Below are 18741 nucleotides of genomic sequence, written 5' to 3'. Positions count from 1 at the left end.
ACACATCAGAATAGTATGGAGGTAAACGTAGAAGTACAGGCAGACCTCGCACATACGACACAATTGGTTCCTGAAAGTCGCGTTGTAAGTTGAACAGTTGTAAGTCGAAGCAAATTTTCCCATAGGAACAATGTTATAAGTTGGGGTTACGTTCCTGGCTCTTCAGCCAGATAATACAGTTTTACAAAAATGACCCTTTATATTGTACTCATGCAAATATTTATTTAACTCTTTACACTCAGCCCGGTGGTTACGCTCATATTAGTGAGACACCTACCTGGCTTGTTTAACAGACTAGGGGCTTTCCAATGACGTGTTCAGTGTGTGTATATGGTACTCTGTGGCAGGCTGGTGATTGGATAGAGGCCCAGAGACAGTCTGGAGTTCAAAAAAATAACTATTTTATTATAAACACAAAAATGAAAGGGCACAAGGGCCAAAACAAAGCAATTTAAACACAAAATAAAGCAAAAATATACTCACAAAAATAAAGGTTTCCAGGCTGGGCAATGCCTTCACTGGACTGCCAACCTGCCAACCCGCCAACCCGCCAACCCGCCAACCTGCTTCCTCAGCTCCCTCCTCCTAAATGAAAAGCAGAGGCCTCCTTTTATGTCAGGTGGCTGGGCGCTGATTGATCGTTAATTAAACTAATCATCTAATCAACCCCAGCCACCTGAACACAATGAACCAAGGCAGGTAGGGGAATTTAACCCCATCCCTGCCAATTTCTAAAGAGCAGAGCTGTGCTCTGCCACATACTCCTAGCAGGAAATACGATCGCCTGTAGTTAAGTCACTCATCATGTGACAGAGTTCACAGCTGAGTCAGTTGCTATCATCAGACATTGCTAAAGGCAAAAAATAAATAAAAATACAACACAATTTTTAAAACCGCTAGACTATCAGGGTGACCACGGCAGGTACTGTAGTTCGGGCACAGAGCATTCGCACATGACGGATGGCTCGTGTCTCGCCGTGTTGTAATTGCCGTATTGATGTCGTAAAGTTGAAGCAGGGTAGTAATGCAAAATAGCTGTAAGTCGAGGATCACCTGTATATACTGTAGATGAAAACAACTGCCAGCAACAACCAATAGAAGACATACTGTAACTGGTTTCCAGGGGAGCAGCTCACCTTGAGCAATGTGTAATTTATATATAAAAATAAAAATATGTTGTCACTGCATTTCCGGTCAAGTTTTGTTTTTTTATTCTTTTGGTTTACCAGAGTGTGTAACATCTGGGACACACTTGGAAGAGCCAGCTCCCCAGTGTTTTAGTATGGTTTATGGTTTTCATACACAATGGTTCCAGGTGAGTAAAGCTAAAATAATTCATGAATGAGGGAAGACACTGTGGGACGGTAGTCAAGAGTTGTTTAGATTTCCATTACATGAGAGTAGATGTTGAACTTCATGCTGATTTCATCTCGACTCTCTAAGCACCAACTAAGACGTAGCTTTGCAGTAAACTAATGTGATCCATATATGTCTCCATCCTTCCATATAATGTAGATATCCTTCTGTCTGGTGTTAATGGCTGAAGTGTAATGCTGGCTCCAGGGATCAGCTCATTTCGCCTTCCAAGCGCATCAGCACACACAACGGCTGCGATGATGGCTCCGGGGATCAACCCAGTGTGTTCTCCCCATTGCATCAGCATGTTAACCGTCTGGATTGAGCTAAATAGGGTACATCTCTGGGGTCTTCAAGTGGGCACCTTCCATCCTCAGTGTTTCGTTGACTAGCCCACGACACCTCAAGAGAGCTCGACAGTGATTCTGGTGTCCAAGCATCACCCCCCTCCATCCCCCACTCAGCTCAGCCCAGCTTACTTACCTGTATGTCCGTGTTGCTTTCTTTCTATTGTGCTTGAGATCCCCATCCAGGATCTTTCCGTCTCAACCACAGCCAGTTGCTGCTTCTTTCTGCTGCTTCAGATAAGTTCTTCACTGTGCAACGCAACTCATTGCCACTGAACCCGACGTCTTTACTCGCCAGTTCATTATTTTTAGTTATCCATGAAAAACCATCATGTGTTTTTGTTTTACCACATAATATTAATCATTTTCTTATTATGGGGTTTAATAAAATAATTTATTTTTCTTTTATGGATTAAACATTGCCGTTGCTGTGGGAAGCTTTGACTTAAAAACTTGGCAAAACCGATATTATGTCGCTGCTAAAAAGTGGCCATTGAATTATAAAAAATAAGTAAGATTTGGAACACCCACACATGTTGTATGACATTATATTTGACAAAATAGCACAGCAGAAAAAGGATAAAGGGTACTGATTGTTTGATTCATTGCCTTTTTTTCCTTTCTAGTTATGTTTCTTTCTTGAAACATTTGGGATATTCAAGTTTATTCCTGATAACTTCAAACTACTTCTATCACTGTTGCTGTTTATGTTAATCCTGCAAGTGAATATGCCTATCTGGCCACAACAAATTATTTTAAACCCAGTATTGTAATATAGGGAAGTTATAATGTTATAGGGAAGTTTTATCATAAAACAACAGCACAGCCCTGACACAAAATATTACAGATGGTTGGTTTAAATATTTGTGCCTTGCAGATGTATGCAAGGCACAAATATGCTGACTGAATTTTATATTTAAGTATAGAGGAACAAGATATTTAAATGATACCCAATTTCAATGCTGTATATGTTCTTCCTTCATAGTGAAAGTAGGGGAATGGTGCTTATAATTTAAGCAAAGTAACAATGGCTCAGTCAGGTTTGAGCAGAACTAAATCAGGTCAAGTACCTAAGGGCTTGCGTGTGAATCTTGGATATAATCTTAATAATTTCCTTCTGACATTTTGCACAATTGATTTATCATTTACACAATTATTGCTTATCACCCTTCTACTCACATTTCATGCAGTATTTAATAGGTAACCAAAGATGTTACTAAATTAAGATTTTACCTTAAGTCGAGATCTTTCGAATGGAGAATTAGTGTATAGTCTTCACTTGTTTAATGCGTTTCATACAAAATGTCCCCACCTAAGAAGGATCAACAGCACATTTGTGTAGCTTTGATGACCCCTGTTCACGCTGGCATCATTGCTGGCGAAAATAGTGACATTTGCAAATTCCATTATTTGCAATATTAAAAAAAAGAAAATAGTGAAACGTGCCTTCCCCTTTAATACAAGCAGACAACATGCATTGTCTTCAAGCATGCAATCTATTTAATACAATGAGAACAAATGGACAATAGCATGCCATTATCTTTGCTCTAAAAGGGGCTCTACTGGGTTTAAAAATATCAGCTACTACCTTAAAAACATAAGTTAATTGCTTTTACCCTCTTAATATAGGCCTCTTGTATTCTTTAAATATCTCAGAAAAAGAAATATAAGAAAACAAACAAGTGACTACATTTTGCACAGATTGTGTAGGCCTGTGTCCAAATCTTTTAATACCTAACCTAAAGGAATGTGACTAATGAGGGGGCAAAAGCTTAACATAAGTGAGCACAAAGGAGAGTGGTCAAGCACTGGTTGCTAGGTGACGGAAACCACACGAATGCCCCCACTCTCTGACTGTGAAAGGCTTATTTTCATTAATCTTCTGGGCACCTGCTGATAAACTTGGCCGATTCCTCCTGGTTAGTGACAGGAAATAGAAGGACTATATGGAATACCCTGTAAACATGTGCTGCTGGTTGGAGTGAAACTTGGGCCATTGCCAGGCATTGTAAGGACTTTATTTTGAGTTTTGGCCTGGTTGTTTTAAAGTTATGGAATTTGAGGAATGTCCCTTGAGAGCATTCATATTGAAAGGGGACAATGAGGCTTTTAATTTAAGCAAAAAAACAGTGGCTCAAATAGCTATTTATAGTCTTTGTTTACATCATGTATGCACAACTAGTATTGTACTTCTATTGTATCTTAGTTTGGGGCCCTCTGTGAATTACGTGCAATGCTGTCTGCATTATTTACACACTTCAAAATTAAATAATCATGGATAAATCTTCTCCATCTGAATCTATTCACGCCTTTATTGCTATACGCCAGAGGTGGCAAACTGCAGCTTACGAGCCGCATGCGGCTCCCGCTGAAATGCTGGGTGATACATGCTTTGTAGCTCGCATAAACTGAAGAAAGAAAAATAAAGAAAAACTAAAAAAAAGAAAGTAAAATAAACATAATGAGTTTATTATTTGTGTTCTCTGAATTGGTTCGTGTTAATTATTTTTTCTTTTCTCCCGTTCTGTCTCTCTCTTTCTTTGAGCCTGAATGTTCACGGCAAGGATATTTTGTCACTTGTTGACTTTCCACAATGCTCGCTGGCACATGTATATTTCGATCACGGATGTGTGTTATGTGATATTTCGGATGTGTAGTTGAAAGTAAATTTCATAATTTTGAATGACATGTGCATTTGTTTCATGGAGACAATAACATTTAGAAAACCATCCCTAAGTAATATTAATAAATGAAAGTATGAGGCTTTAAACCAGACTGGGAGTTTGCTTTCACTAAAAATAGGGGTAAACCTGTGTCTCATCTGCAACAAATCGCTTCCACACTGTAGCCTGTACAAGGCGAGCAACCTCAAACGTCTTTATGAAACACAAAACGCAACACATTTTCATCTGAATATCCTCCTGGATCAGATTTAAGGCAGATGCTGCTTTCGGCTGAAGTGAGTTTTGTATGGCAAGCATGGAATATCGCTCGTACCAAACGTCCTTATTCAGATGAATTAATCTTTTTATAAAATTGGACTAGACTAGAAAATACATGTTTACATGATTTCCATTACACGAGAGTAGATGTTAAAACTTCATGCTGATTTGAACTCTGCACTCGCCAAGATAATCACCAACTAAGACGTAGCTTTACAGTAAACTAATGTGATCCATATGTGTCTCCATCCATTTGCATTTCCTTCCATATAATGTAGATATCCTTCTGTCTGGTGTTAATGGTTGAAGTGTAATGCTGGCTCCAGGGATCAGCTTATTTGCCTCCCTGGCTCATCAGCACACACAACGGCTGCGATGCTGGCTCCGGGGATCAACCACAGTGCGGCCTCCCTAGCACATCAGCATGACAACCGTCTGGATTGAGCTAAGTAGGGTACATCTCTGGGGTCTTTAAGTGGGCACCTTCCATCCTCAGTGTTTCGTTGACTAGCCCACGACACCTCAAGAGAGCTCGACAGTGATTCTGGTGTCCAAGCATCACCCCCCTCCATCCCCCACTCAGCTCAGCCCAGCTTACTTACCTGTACATCAGCGTTTCTTTCTTTCTATTGTGCTTGAGATCCCCAGCCAGAATCTTTCCGTCTCAACCACAGCCAGTTACTGCTCCTTTCTGCTGCTTCAGATAAGTTCTTCACTGTGCGACGCAACTCTTGGCCACTGAATCCGACGTCTCTGAGAAACCGGGTTGTAGAGTGTGCCACAAATCCTCGACAACCCACTTCCACTGGGTAAACTCGGACTCTACATCCTCGCTGTTCCGCTTCAGTGGTTAGTTGAGCATACCGCAGTTTCTTCCTCTCAGACGCCTCATCTACAGCATCCTCCGATGGCACTGTTAACTCTACCAGGTGAACAAGGCATGCTGATCCAGACCACAAGACAATATCTAGTCGAAGGTTAGTGGTGGCAGTCTCAGGTGGAAAAATAAGCCGTTGACCAACATCTGCCAGCATTTTCCAGTTTAGCAGCTTCCAGTTGTCCTGGGCGAGGATTGGTTTTAACACCTTTTCTTGGTGGTTGCTCTCCTAGCGGAGGAATGTTGTCTTTTGTGTGTAATGTTTTGATGGAACAGGTGGAAACTTATTGGTCAGGTTACACTTGTCTTCCATTGCTAAGGCCAAACATCGCAGCACCTGGTCATGGCACCAAGTAAACCGACCTTGGCTAAGAGCCACCTTACATCCTGTCAAAATGTGCCTTAATGTTGCAGGTGATGAACACAAAGGACATGAGGGATCCTCTCCTACCCAGATGTTTAGGTTCTGTGGTGATGGGAGAACATCATATGTTGACCTAATGAGGAAACTGATCCTGCTCTGTTCCATTGACCATAGGTCTTGCCAGCCAATCTTGCGTTGTTCCACACTCTCCCATCTCATCCATTCTCCCTGCTTGGCCTGGGAAATGGCCTTTATACACCTGATCCTCTCCTCCTGCTTTTGCACCTTGTTGACTACCAGCTTCCTCGTTTGAGCTGGGGCTGCCTTGTGTCATGTAGGAGGAGCTGAACTGAGACCAAGACCCCCTCTTCCATGCTTAACTTGCCCCATGACATCACCACGTTATACTGCAGGTCTAAAATTAATTTTATATTTACATATCTTATGTTTCATTATGAGCAGGAGCTGTAATCCCTTTCAAAATAAATACAGTTCATTTGTCATCCACAAAGCTCAAAATAATTTAATAGCAGCAGAATTCGTAAAAAATAAAAAAAAAAAATAAAAAAAAAACGTCCCAGCATTCAGATCTTCAAAGGAAGTGCTTGTCCAAAATAATCCTTACAAAAATGTCCTTTTCAGCTATTGTGTTTTGCTTCATAATAAATGAATATTTTATTTAAAGTGTGTAATACATACCATATAAACAGAAATAATGGAAAAACACCATAGAATTGCATTTAACATTTAACTGTAGATCTACAGCACAATACAAATTACACAGATACTGTGCAGGCGCTGCAATGTTGTATCCCTTGTTCTTGTATATTTTGCTACCATTAAGAGATAGCCGAACAACTACTGTACTGCACAACAATGCTTGTAATTAAAATATTTTGCTCTCGCAAACATTTCATGTTTTACAGTACATGTCTTGTGGCTCTCGACCATATGGAAATTTTGGTATGCGGCTTGTAGAGTCAGGAAGTTTGGCTACCCCTGCTATGCGCTAGTATAGTGTTTTATTTCTTTAGTGCCAATTGGGATTTAAAATTCAGCTTTGTCACTTTATGAATGTAGTGACTTTATTCTGTCCCATTTAAATTAGTGGACCTTGCCTTGGCCGTTAAATGTGATGATACACAAATTTCTGTTCTCGCCTTCAGTTTAAACATTGCGTTTCAACTTCTCTGTGCGGGGGTGATAAGCAATAATCAAATTTGAGGGAATGAGATGGATTAAAATCATTTCTAGTAGACTACCATTACCTAGCTATCTTTACTGCCACCTAATAATCCACCTCATGTTCAAAACTGTGTATCCTAGCATATAAAACTTTTTTTTTTTTGGGGGGTACTGAAAGCCCAGGATAACCACTGATAAATGGTATATGATATCCAGTATAATTCCCAAGTGCTGAAAAAGTCTCTAATAAAACCTTGAGTTATTGGGGTTCAGTTGAGTGAATTCCTCTGATTTATTACTGGGATTTTTATTTTGAATTCAAGGTCAAGGGTACAAGTATCTTGCACTGAGAATTTAAATATTGTAAGGTTGTAATACTGTACAGTACCTACACCCTCAAGAATGACCTTGAAAATGAGATCTTAATCTCTGGGGAAAATGTTCCTGGTTAAATATTTTCAAAAGCTTTAAGTAAATATAATTGTGCCAAGGCAGCAGTGACTGGGAAGCTTGTCAGAGTAGAAGGGAGAATGGATGGTGCAAAGTACAGGTGAGTCCTTGAGGAAAACCTGTTTGTCAGCCAAGACTCTGAAACTGGGGAGGAAATTCACTTTTCAGCAGGACAGTGACCCGAAGCACAAAGCGAAAGCCACACTGGAGTGGTTGAACAAGAAGAGAATTAATGTTCTTGAGTGGCCCAGTCAAAGTTCTGACTTGAATCCAATCGAAAATTTATGGTGAGACTTGAAGATTGCAGTCCATCGACGATCCCCAACAAACTTATCTGAACTGGAGCAATTTTCCCATGAAGAATGGGCAAAAATTTCACCATCCAACTGTACAAAGCTAGTAGAGACCTATCCAAAATGATTCATACAGTAATTGCTGCAAAAGGTGCTTCTAGCAAGAACTGACTTAAGGGGCTGAATACTGATGCAGCCAGTAAATTTTCTTTGCAAGTTTTGCTGACATTTAACCTCCTTATATAAGGGTTGAGTTTAAGCACTACAACTTTGAATAAAAAAAGTTTGTTTGAAAAACTGTGAATACGTTATTTGTAATTCAACAAAATGTGACATTATTGGTCAACATCCTGGTCTATGCTCTTCAAATGAGAGAGAAGTTGAACCACCTGACCTCAATGATGGAAGAGAATCTGGAGTAAGCACAAAGAATGCAGGAGAGCTGGCACGACCGTGCCTCTAGGAACTGAATATTTGCTCCAGGTCAAAAAGTCCATTTGCTGTTGCCCACCACAGAAAGTAGTCTTCTTGCCAAATGGCCCATATAAAGTATTGTGGAAATTGGGACCAGTGACTTACGAGGTTGCAGTGCCAGAGAGGAAAAGGGAAAACACACTTTTCACATAAATTATGGAAGGAGTCCATGAAAATCCAGATGTTCGTTTGAAACATTGCTGAGAAGGAAGAATAACCAGAACAGTACTTACCTACAATACAGGTGCAGTCCACCAGGGTCGACACGTCTCATCTTTTAGGGGTAATGCAAGAAGAGCTGGCAGCCTGTATTCCACAGTGGTTGTTTTGTGAAGTACCAGGGTATACTAATTTGGCAAAGCATATCCCATTAAAGTCGACTAGTCCAGTAAGACAACCCAGTTACAGGACTCCTGCCAAGCTGATCCCTGTGTTAAAGGAGGAGGTGGAGATGATGAAAGGCCTAGGAGTCATTGAACCATCGAGCAGTGAGTGGCGCAGCCCTGTCATATTGGTTCCAAAGAAGGATGGAAGCCTAAGGTTTTGTATAGATTTTATAAAAATACATGCCATATCTGCTTTTGATCCATATCCCATGCCAAGGATTGATGAACTCATTTGAATGGCTAGGCAAAGTTAAGTATCTCAGTATGCTAGGCCTTTGTAAAGGATTGTAGTTGGATGTCTTTGTTAGATGTGGAGTATTTAGTTATATAATTTTATTGCATGTTGTTGCTGATGAGAACCGCCTCGGCGCCATTCCGTCTCTTACTCGGGACCCGCCGGCATTCCATCTCGGACTCGGGAATTGCTGCCTCACAGCTGACACACTGGTTCTGCTGCTGATGAGTTGCATTGCCGCCTGTTCCATCACTGACTCAGGAATTGCTGGCTGCTCACTCTGCTTCCACACTGGATCCACTGCTGCCACTTCTCACCCTACCACTCTGTCTCTGATTCGGGAAACACCAGATTTTGGAACTCTGCTTTGCACGCTTGTGTTTATTGGAAAGCTGTTTGTCTTGTTTGGTTTTTAAAATGCTTTTATTCAAATAGTAAAAGGTACACAAAATAACAATCTTCAATACAGGAATCCAAATGATCCCTGGGTCTGACTCCAAGCACCAAGCTCAGTACAACATTTCATTCACATTTCCCGGTGTAAAATAGCCCTAGCTCCGCTCCTAATCCCTTTAGCAGGCAACCTATAGAAAGTAAGGCATCCTTAGCAAAACTCTCTGATTGATCAAAATCCTACAGAGCTTGGCTCCACTCAGTCTGGGCTTTTGCTGCGACTAGATGGTTGTCAAGTGTACAGCAGCATGTGTGACTAATGCCTTGTACATAATTATAGTAAACTAACATTCAGTAGTATCTGATTACAACATCATGCAGTACATAAAAACTAGCATTCAATTGTGTTCAAGGATTACAGAGAATACTGCATACATTTGCCTTCTAATGCAGTGTTTTACCAGTTATTGTCAATAGTGTGTAATTGCTTACGAGAGTACTAGCAAGTTCTCCTCACTGAGACATCAGAAGACCTGACAGCTTTCCAGACACCCTTTGGGTTCTGTCAGTTCACGGTCATGCCGTTTGGACATCACGGAGCAGTCACTACGTTCCAACGCCTCGTGGGTCGTATTCTTCAAGGCGCTGATGCATGTGCCACTGCATACCTAGATGATGTCATCTACAGCCAGACCTGGAAAGAACACCTGGCAGACCTATTCAGGAGAATTAAGCAAGCAGGTCTGATCATCAACCCAAAGAAATGTTCTTTAGTTAAAATTGAGGTAAAATATTAGAGGAGATGAAGTCATCAGGCGACAAGTGGGGAAGGTATCTGCCATTCAGAACAGTCCTGTCCCAACCACAAAGAAGCAAGTCACGCCTTTTCTGGGAGTGGCCGGCTGGTGTAGGCGGTTCATTCCAGATTTTTCCAACCGTGCTGCAGTAGTTACTGACCTGACCAGGAAATCCCATCCTAATAAGGTACACTGGACTGAACCTTGTGATAAAGTCTTTCAAGACTTGAAAGAGTATTTGTGCCAAGAACCCATTGTCCAAAGTCCAGATTTTGATCAACCTTTTTACAGTTCAGACTGACGCTTCAGGGGTTGGTCTAGGTGTAGTGCTTTTGCAGGGAAAAACAGGAAACCAACGACCCGTCATTTACCTCCATAGGAAATTGTTTTCCTTGCTAGATCAAATATTCCACTGTGGAGAAGGAATGTTTAGCCATAAAATGGGCACTTGAATCCAATACTGCCTGGTGGGGAAGGACTTTCTTTTGGATGCTGATCATAGTGCTCTGCAGTGGCTTGATAGAATGAAGAATATACCATGCTGTACTTGTCTCTGCAGCCATATTGTTTTGAATTGAAATACAGGGCTGGGAGTCAATATAAATGCAGACTTCCTTTCTCACATTTTAGAGGACGAAAATTCTTAAGGGGAGGGAAATGTGATGGAGCGAAACAAATACAGACTACATCACTGTGTTAACAGTAAACAAACAACAGGACAAAAATGGATTTTAAACAGAATTGTGTTAAATAATTATTTAAACAAAGAAAAGCATTGCAGTAGCAAAATAATGACATGAAAATAACTTACCTGGGTTTCCTTTGTTCCGGGTACTATTGTGTAGTTAGCTGAGCATGTGAAAAAGGGGGGGAAAAAAGAAGCTGGTTTTTGAAAATGTTTTTCTTTCTTTGTAAACACAGTGCTTGCTCGTGTCCGTTGTGCAGAGTAGGTGCACATATTCTGTGCAATGGATTTATTATTTTATCTAGCAAATTATTTAATAGTTATATTGCTTTTATTATTGCCAGTAAACTTGAGTTAGTTCTTTGAAAACAGTCATGAAATGTGTGTGATGTTTGAAGCAGTAGAGGGCAGCCATGGTAAGGGTCGTGCACACACTACGCATCCTGATATAGACACGGTCATGCAAAATACAAGTCTATGGGGAACATATTAAATGAATATTGTGCTGTGACAATACTTTTCAGTTAAAATAAGTTTATGTGAATTATAAATTCAATGTAACTTTATTTTCAGGTTATTGAAATGGTTTAGTCCAGGGGGAGGAGTTATGGGACTAGAAGGTATATATACCTGCAGTAGCTCATTTCGGGGAGAGGTTGGCTGTATACTGAATACTAGGCATAGTGCCTTGTTTATTTTTTATTTATTTATTTATTTTTGTTTTATATATCTATTGTCATTTTATTTCCCTATTTTTGTTTTACTATTCATTTCAACTGAGGCTGAATAAATACCTCTATTTTACATTTAAAGTCCGATGTCTACTTCTTGCCACTCCTGCTACACCACATACTTTACAAAGCGTATAGAATATTGTATGCTGATGAAATAATATGGGTTTACTGGCTTGTACACTATACTGTATAACGCGGCACCCTGTGCTGTTACACACACTGTTTCTCAAATGTGGCCCTGTGGCAATGTGCTTAAGTGAGTGCAGGTGAAGGCAATGCAGCAGTGTGGAAGGAACAGACAGACCATGATTTACAGGTGCAGGGGTGTTTGAGTTTCAGTGTCCAGAGCCTTACGGCAAACAACTGTAACTAATAAATGTTGTAAAGTGATACTGCGGCGTATATCACTTTGCTTGTAATCCCCGGGTTTGACCTGTAACCAAAAGTCCCGTTTACACCGACATGTAACACAAAAACACACACACAGTTTCTACAGTGAGTGAATTAGTGCTTATGGTGCAAAGAATGTGTCTCCATGAAAGGGAAGTGCTGGTGTCCAGGTTTAATGCTGACCTGCGGCTACAGCTCCGGATAGGTGTTAGTAATCTTAGAAAAACAGCAGTTTACTAGACGGACTAACAAAACACTTATGTTTCTTGTAACACAGGGTCTCTTTCTAGGTTGTTTTTAACCATTTACAAAGGAACAGATTACTTTAACTACGACCCCTATTTATACCTTCCCTCATGACCCCTTGGTTAATGAGCGCATCTGCTCCTCCAATCCGCGGATGATGGCAGCCAGTTTTCCCGTGCGTCAGGGTAGCCCAAGACCTCAAACCCATGACACGCGAGCGGGGAATGATCTCCCCACAACCATAGATTGGGAATCCTTATTGGAAGAGTACGGTAAATCAGGTCCCATATTCTGTTACCTTTACACAGTGCCCTCCCTCTAGGAGATAAAAGAAATGAAGACCCTGACAAATACCCCCCCCCCCCCCCCCCCCCAAAAAAAAATATGTATATATATATATATATATATATATATATATATATATATAATATATATATAATATAGTTTTTTCAGAAGCATGGTGAAACAAGTTGTCTTACTATCTCCCCAGGACAGGTCTGTATACTCAGCAGCTTGCAGCATAAACAGCTATCCCATTATTGGAGGTATTTGCTGGGTGCCTTCGGCTCAGGACATTTAACTACACGAGGAGGGCCTTGCCACGCGATAAAGCCCTCTTCTTCGGCTTAAACAAGGGTGTATTTATGATCATTTGTTATAGACTTACTCTACTGTTATATTTAGCTGGGAATTGTGAATTATGTGATTGGAAAAGGAAAGTGAAAGCATACATTTAACTTAAGTACGTCAGCAATGTACTTTAACTTAGGTGTTGTATTAATTTATGTGATGGATTCTTTTTTCGTTTGTTTGTGAAAAACTGTGGCATGGAAAGCCCTGCCGGTGCATGTGTGTATGTGTTGGTGTGAGGAATAATGGGTTGGCATGGAGGGGGTTACTTTTCTCCATCAAAACACATGGGAATGTGGCTGGAGTGAATTGAACAGGTGTATAAATCAGGTGATCACAGGTGTTAGTTGGAGGTAATGGTTAGAATTGATGTTGGTGAGAGGTGGAAGTTTTTCGTGTTCCGTGCTATCTCATTTCGTCTGCTTGTTTTCATTTATGTGTTTTGTAGACCTTTTATTTTGGCCCTTGTGTCGTTTTGTTTTGTAAATGTGTTTTTGTTCTGTTTAATGTCCACTGTTTTGTTTGTTATTTGTATTTAAAATTAAAGTGTGCATTAGCATGTTTAATTCTAAAGCTTCCTTGTCTCTGAGTCTCCCGTCCTGGTCGAAACAGCATTGCCAGTGACACTGTCCTGTCACAGAAACACTTTGGCTTTATCACATAAATAAATGAAAACCATTTAGAGGTGCATATGTTTATTTTCTTCAGTTTCCAAGTGATATCTTGTAGGAACAATATTCAGTGTGGCCAGCATTAAATGTTGGTGGCTACACTGAGGCCAATGAAACATTTAGTTTGAGAACCACTGATTTAACATTATAGCTACAGTATCTTTAACCTTTTGCAGTCAGGTGCATCAGGTCTAATTTATTTTCACACAAGCTCTTTATTTTACATGTGCTGTTTAAAGGTAATTTTATTCACAGTAAAACAGGTTTTAAAAGCACTGCATATCAAATGGACACTCAGTACTGCATCTCCAGCCCTGCCCCACTCCTTGTTCGCTGTATTTATCACATATCTCTTCATAGTAGTGCATACTGATAAATCATCTCCTGATCACTCGATTTATCACCAAACTCCTCAATAATGCTATCCAAGTTATTATTTTATTACTATAACATCTCAAAAAAACTCTGCAAATGTCCACAATTTTCTTTGAGTGCTGGATGCAGAAGCAGCTATCCTGTTTGTTTATGTCTGTGTTATGTCTGTAGTGAAGGGACTATGTGTATTCCTCAGATCCACCGCCGTTTGAATTTTTTCGGCTTCTATCAGCCTCTTTTGGCCATTGAAAGCTTTTTCTCTGCTTTTTACTGAGAAAAAACGACTAGGGACCGGTGTATGACCTCTTTTTGATGACTGGAAAGGAAAAATTGTAATGTCGGACCTTGTCCAACATAGGACCGCAAAAGGTTAATGTAATTGGACTTTTCACTAATGGAAATCTGTCCTGTCAGCAGCTTTTCAATAATATAGATTGGTGGGCATGATGACTCTTGTACTGTACATAGTAGTTTAATTATTATTAACTGCCAACCTTAAGGTCTTGGGAAAATCAAAAGCCTCTTTTGTTAAACCACTGCTCGGAGTTCAGTTTTTGTATTTGTACTTTTGGCAGTGAACTACTATACCAGAACATATATCAAAGAATCCAGCTGAAGTAAATAAAGCTTAACGATTTGTTATGCAGTCAGTGTGAATAAGTAACCTGTCCTGAAGTGGGTATTGGTTTATTAGGTACTTAGGCACCAAATCAGTGCAGTTAGGTTTCATTTTGCTGGTACAGTATTATCAGCATGCTAAGTGTTTTATAGTGATAAAGTTATCTTCTCTTCAGTAACTTATTTGGGGTGTGTATAATTATTGAATGAATTAACAATATAGAAACCGTACTGTAGCAACAAATTCAAGTATGGTGCAATAACCACATGTTTTTGTTATTTTTTTTCCTTAGGGTCTCATTTTCAGTTTTCCCTTACTGAGAAAAATAATGACAATGTGTGTTATTTGTACCGTCAGGGACTCTCAGGTGTTCCAGTAACTGATGGGTGCTTTTGTCATGGCTGCTTTAAAAAAAAAACAAAAAAAACCACACTAACCTAATACAAATGGTAATAATTTTCATTCAGATAGATATTAAAGAGGCAAATACTGCTCTAGCATCCTTTGTGTGACCAAATTAAGTAGAAAGCATCATACAAACCTGCTCACAATTCAAAAGGCTTCAATTTTAAAGCCAGATTTAAGCATTAATTTTATAAAAGTTTTATTTTAAACCCAGTCCATTAAATTCATTACAAATATTTTTTGTATTTTCAAAAATGATCACAAATAGCCAGAGCCAGAAGGTTTATAAGGTAGTTAGTGTTTTCAAAGGATGTTAAAGTCATCACAGCATTTCCAACTTTATGTTTTCACAGCACGTTTTAGTCAGCCGCAGTAACTCATAACTTAATAAACAGTTTTACTTATTAAAAAAAAAAAAAAAAATTCCTTATACATTTACAGCTCAAAAATGGTTAATTTAAAAATGTAAAAACATGCTATCTAAAAATCACTTGCAGGACTTGGGCGGTAAACACTTGAACAAATGTATTGGAGTACTGTATAAAAAAAGATTTTTAATAACAGATGTTAATGAATATCAATAGATCATTTTTTGTGAATATAATTTATAGGATGGGAAAGGAGTTGAGAAAAATCATAAAACAAAACACCATCATGGCGAATTTGATTTCAATGGACAGACGCCATTTTGAAGGGGTAAAGACAAAGCATTTTAGAAACTCAGACCAGAACATTATCAATAAGGAGAAGATCCATGTTAGGTAGTCAGGATGGCACTTATTCAAATACAAGTGTGCAGTGTGATTCAGTTGTTCTTTAGGGATTTTTTTTAAGACATCACTTTGAGACTGCTTCTTGTGAAACATCAGTCATTTGTTCTGTCTTTGATGCTGGACCACAGATCTGCAGTGTTGCCAATAGTTGTAGAAACTGACTTGCAACAGGGATATGCAGCTTTTATGTATTGCAGAATGCATGCATTTACATAACATGAATAGGATACTAGAGTCAATTCTTATTTTTGTTTTTTTTTGGCCACTCCTCTTTCTACGCAAGAACCTGGTGCCACAGTTAATGCAGCAGCTTCAGGATTTAGAGAATGCGTTGCCATCATTATCTATGACACTATAGATTCAATTGATCTACAGAAAACTAAGGTTTGAGGACCTTTGTATACAAATAGTGCTATTTTAAACAGCAGTCATGTAAATAAAAAAAGGTATATTTAGGTAACCAAGGAGGATATCATATTATTTCAGTGAATTCTTTAACACATTGATTATTACAGCTAGAAAAGTCAGACCTAAACAAGTCAAACCATTTCAACTGCCCCCTATATTGTAAATTCTTATTAAAACTGGTACTGTAGGATTTTGGGCAACCAAAACAAAATAATATCACATTGTTTCTTTTTTTGTATCCTCAGAAATTACACATTGAAAACCTAGAAATTAATTGTTCTTAATTTTTGTTTTTTCTTTTATTTTAGTACTGTTAATTGAAAAAATCGAAAATAACGACATAGGCAAGAAGACCTTGAAGATCACAGACTTTGGCTTGGCCAGAGAATGGCACAACACAACCAAGATGAGTGCTGCTGGAACATACTCTTGGATGGCTCCAGAAGTGATCAAGTCTTCGCTGTTTTCTAAAGGCAGTGACATCTGGAGGTAGGTTGACCACGTTATAAAAATGCTATTTCGGGCCAAAAGCCTAAGAGGGGGAGGGTGGATCTGGTTTGTGTAAATTATGCAGCCTGAATCAAGTAATTTCCCAGTGTAGTAATGTGAATTGAATATACAGGTAGCCTAGTACTGTGCTGTTTGTTGTGCAGTCTTTAATGTCCCTTAAGGTAGTCTTAGAACCCGTGGTGCTGTCGTGTTGATTCAGGGACTTGTAGTGCTGGATTGTAGTGGGCCGCCACTTGGGTACCAGCAATGGTAGTCATAGTGTGGGAGGACATTCACAAGCACAGTGTAATAAATACAAAAATGCAAAACAAAAAAGGAAAAAAAAAAGCTAATAACAAAAGCTGGCCAAACACCAGCCGAGCGCTGCTCCCACTATAAGGGAGGTCCCGCTCCAGAAACCTTCTCCCTGGCACAAACTCAGTTTTCTTTTGTAGAATTTAAAATCCCCTAAATGAACCCCCCTTTTGGTTAACTCGCCTTGGATATACACGCAGTCATGAGCTTCAAGCTGGTAGATGAAGAAGAACAAAGGACTGGTTTTTCAGCCCCTTTGAAAAGCAGATGGACAGGGTTAATTGATAATCATCAATTAGTAAATTGTGCACGAATATTAATATATGAAATAATAATATACTATGCTTTATTTTTTAAGTTACCTTGTATTCATATAATTTTGTACTGATACGGTTCATAGTGTATTGATTAAACCAAACGTTTAGAGTCTGTACCAGTAGCTATGTTTGCCATAAACTTTTTTTTATGTGCTAAAACTCACACATATTAAAAAAAAAAAAAAAAAAAAAAAAGCTTGACAACTGTGATGGAAGGTGAAGTTCAGTTAATTTATGCGAGAGAGCAAAAGAAAGTATGTTTAATAGGGGTGGATAAAAATGTGACTTTGGGAACGCTCATGTTTTTGTGCTGACTTTGTTTTCAGTATGAAACGTGACACACTCAAAATGAAAACATTACAAAGTTAGTATCGGGTATGACCTCCCTGAGCCTTAACACAATCCTGGCAGCGTTGATGCAAAGACCTGATCAGCCTCTGGATAGACTGCTGGTGTTCCACCACTGTTCCCGTGCAGCTGCAGCCAGCTGACGAAGGTTGGCTGGTTGCGGTTGTCTCCTGTGAATTGGCACAGACGATTTGGCCCCACAGATGTTCTATTGGACTCAGGTCAGGAGAAAAAGCTGGCCACGGCAAGACCTTCACATTGTTTTCTTTTAAGTTATGCAATTGTAATCCTAGCATTGTGTGGTGTTGCAATGTCCTGCTGGAAAACCGACACACATCAGATTGGCTTGGAGGAACGGAAAAACGAAGTCAAGGACTTCGTCGACGTGTCACTGAGCAGTAAGGTTGCCCTCAATCTGCACCAAAGGCATTCTTGTGTTAAAGGAGATTCCTCCCCACATCATCACACTTCCACTGCCCCACCGGTTGGCTTGAACAATGCAACAGTCAGCATAATGGTCCTGGGCTGGTGAGATGACCCTCTGCCTTCCAGGAAATGGCCTGCCCACACGTTATATGATCAGAATGCTCAACAAGGTTTTTTATTCGCTGGAGTTTATATGCTAGTCTAGTGAGTGAATAGAAAAAAATGTATGGAAATGCATCAAATTTTTTTTGTTCGATTCAAGAAAATGGATGCGATAACAAGCTTGTGATGTCATTAAGTACAGTTGTTTGTTCGCTAGAGTCCAGTTTAATGGAAACCTGTTTTTTGCACAATAAGATTTGCATATATAATATTAGTTTGTCTTATTGATGGAAACATAGCTAGTGACTCGTTACACTCTTTATATCCAGTGAAGCACCCTTCCAGTTATGATGAGCTTGGTAATATTCTGAGCTGCTCAAAGCAATTTAAATTCTAACCACTCAGTTATCTTCAGAGAACACAGTCCATTTGTGTTGTGAATGTTGAATTGCTGTGCTGTGTAAAAATAATAACTCATGATTGTTGAACCGTACAAAGCACCACCATGTTTTGCTATAATGTTTATTTCCACAGACTTATCCACAAATAATACATCTGACATACAGGCCCCTTTGATTTCTAAAAGTCCAACAAACTCCCCAACCATAGCAAGTTGAGGGATGAATCCTAGAATACCTGACTACATGACCCTTTGGCTGAGAATTGAGACATCCATGGACACTCTTGAAATGAGCCTATTGGAATAGAT

The 18741-nt window shown here is 39.4% G+C and overlaps 1 protein-coding gene across 1 annotated transcript in view; it reads left to right on the top strand.

Moving 5' to 3' along the window:
• The window catches only part of LOC121317191 (mitogen-activated protein kinase kinase kinase 21-like), a 51312-nt gene that overhangs the window by 11344 nt on the left and 21227 nt on the right, over positions 1 to 18741 (top strand). Inside the window, exon 2 of the mRNA XM_041252857.1 lies at positions 16344 to 16524. Within this exon, the coding sequence (XP_041108791.1) occupies positions 16344 to 16524 (181 nt within the window). The remainder of the gene's footprint in view (positions 1 to 16343; positions 16525 to 18741) is intronic.

The sequence above is a fragment of the Polyodon spathula genome, chromosome 6 (assembly GCF_017654505.1).
Source record: "Polyodon spathula isolate WHYD16114869_AA chromosome 6, ASM1765450v1, whole genome shotgun sequence".
Classification (NCBI taxonomy): Eukaryota; Metazoa; Chordata; class Actinopteri; order Acipenseriformes; family Polyodontidae; genus Polyodon; species Polyodon spathula.
Note: the sequence above shows the minus strand (reverse complement) of the source record. Positions and strands in the feature narration are given on the sequence as shown.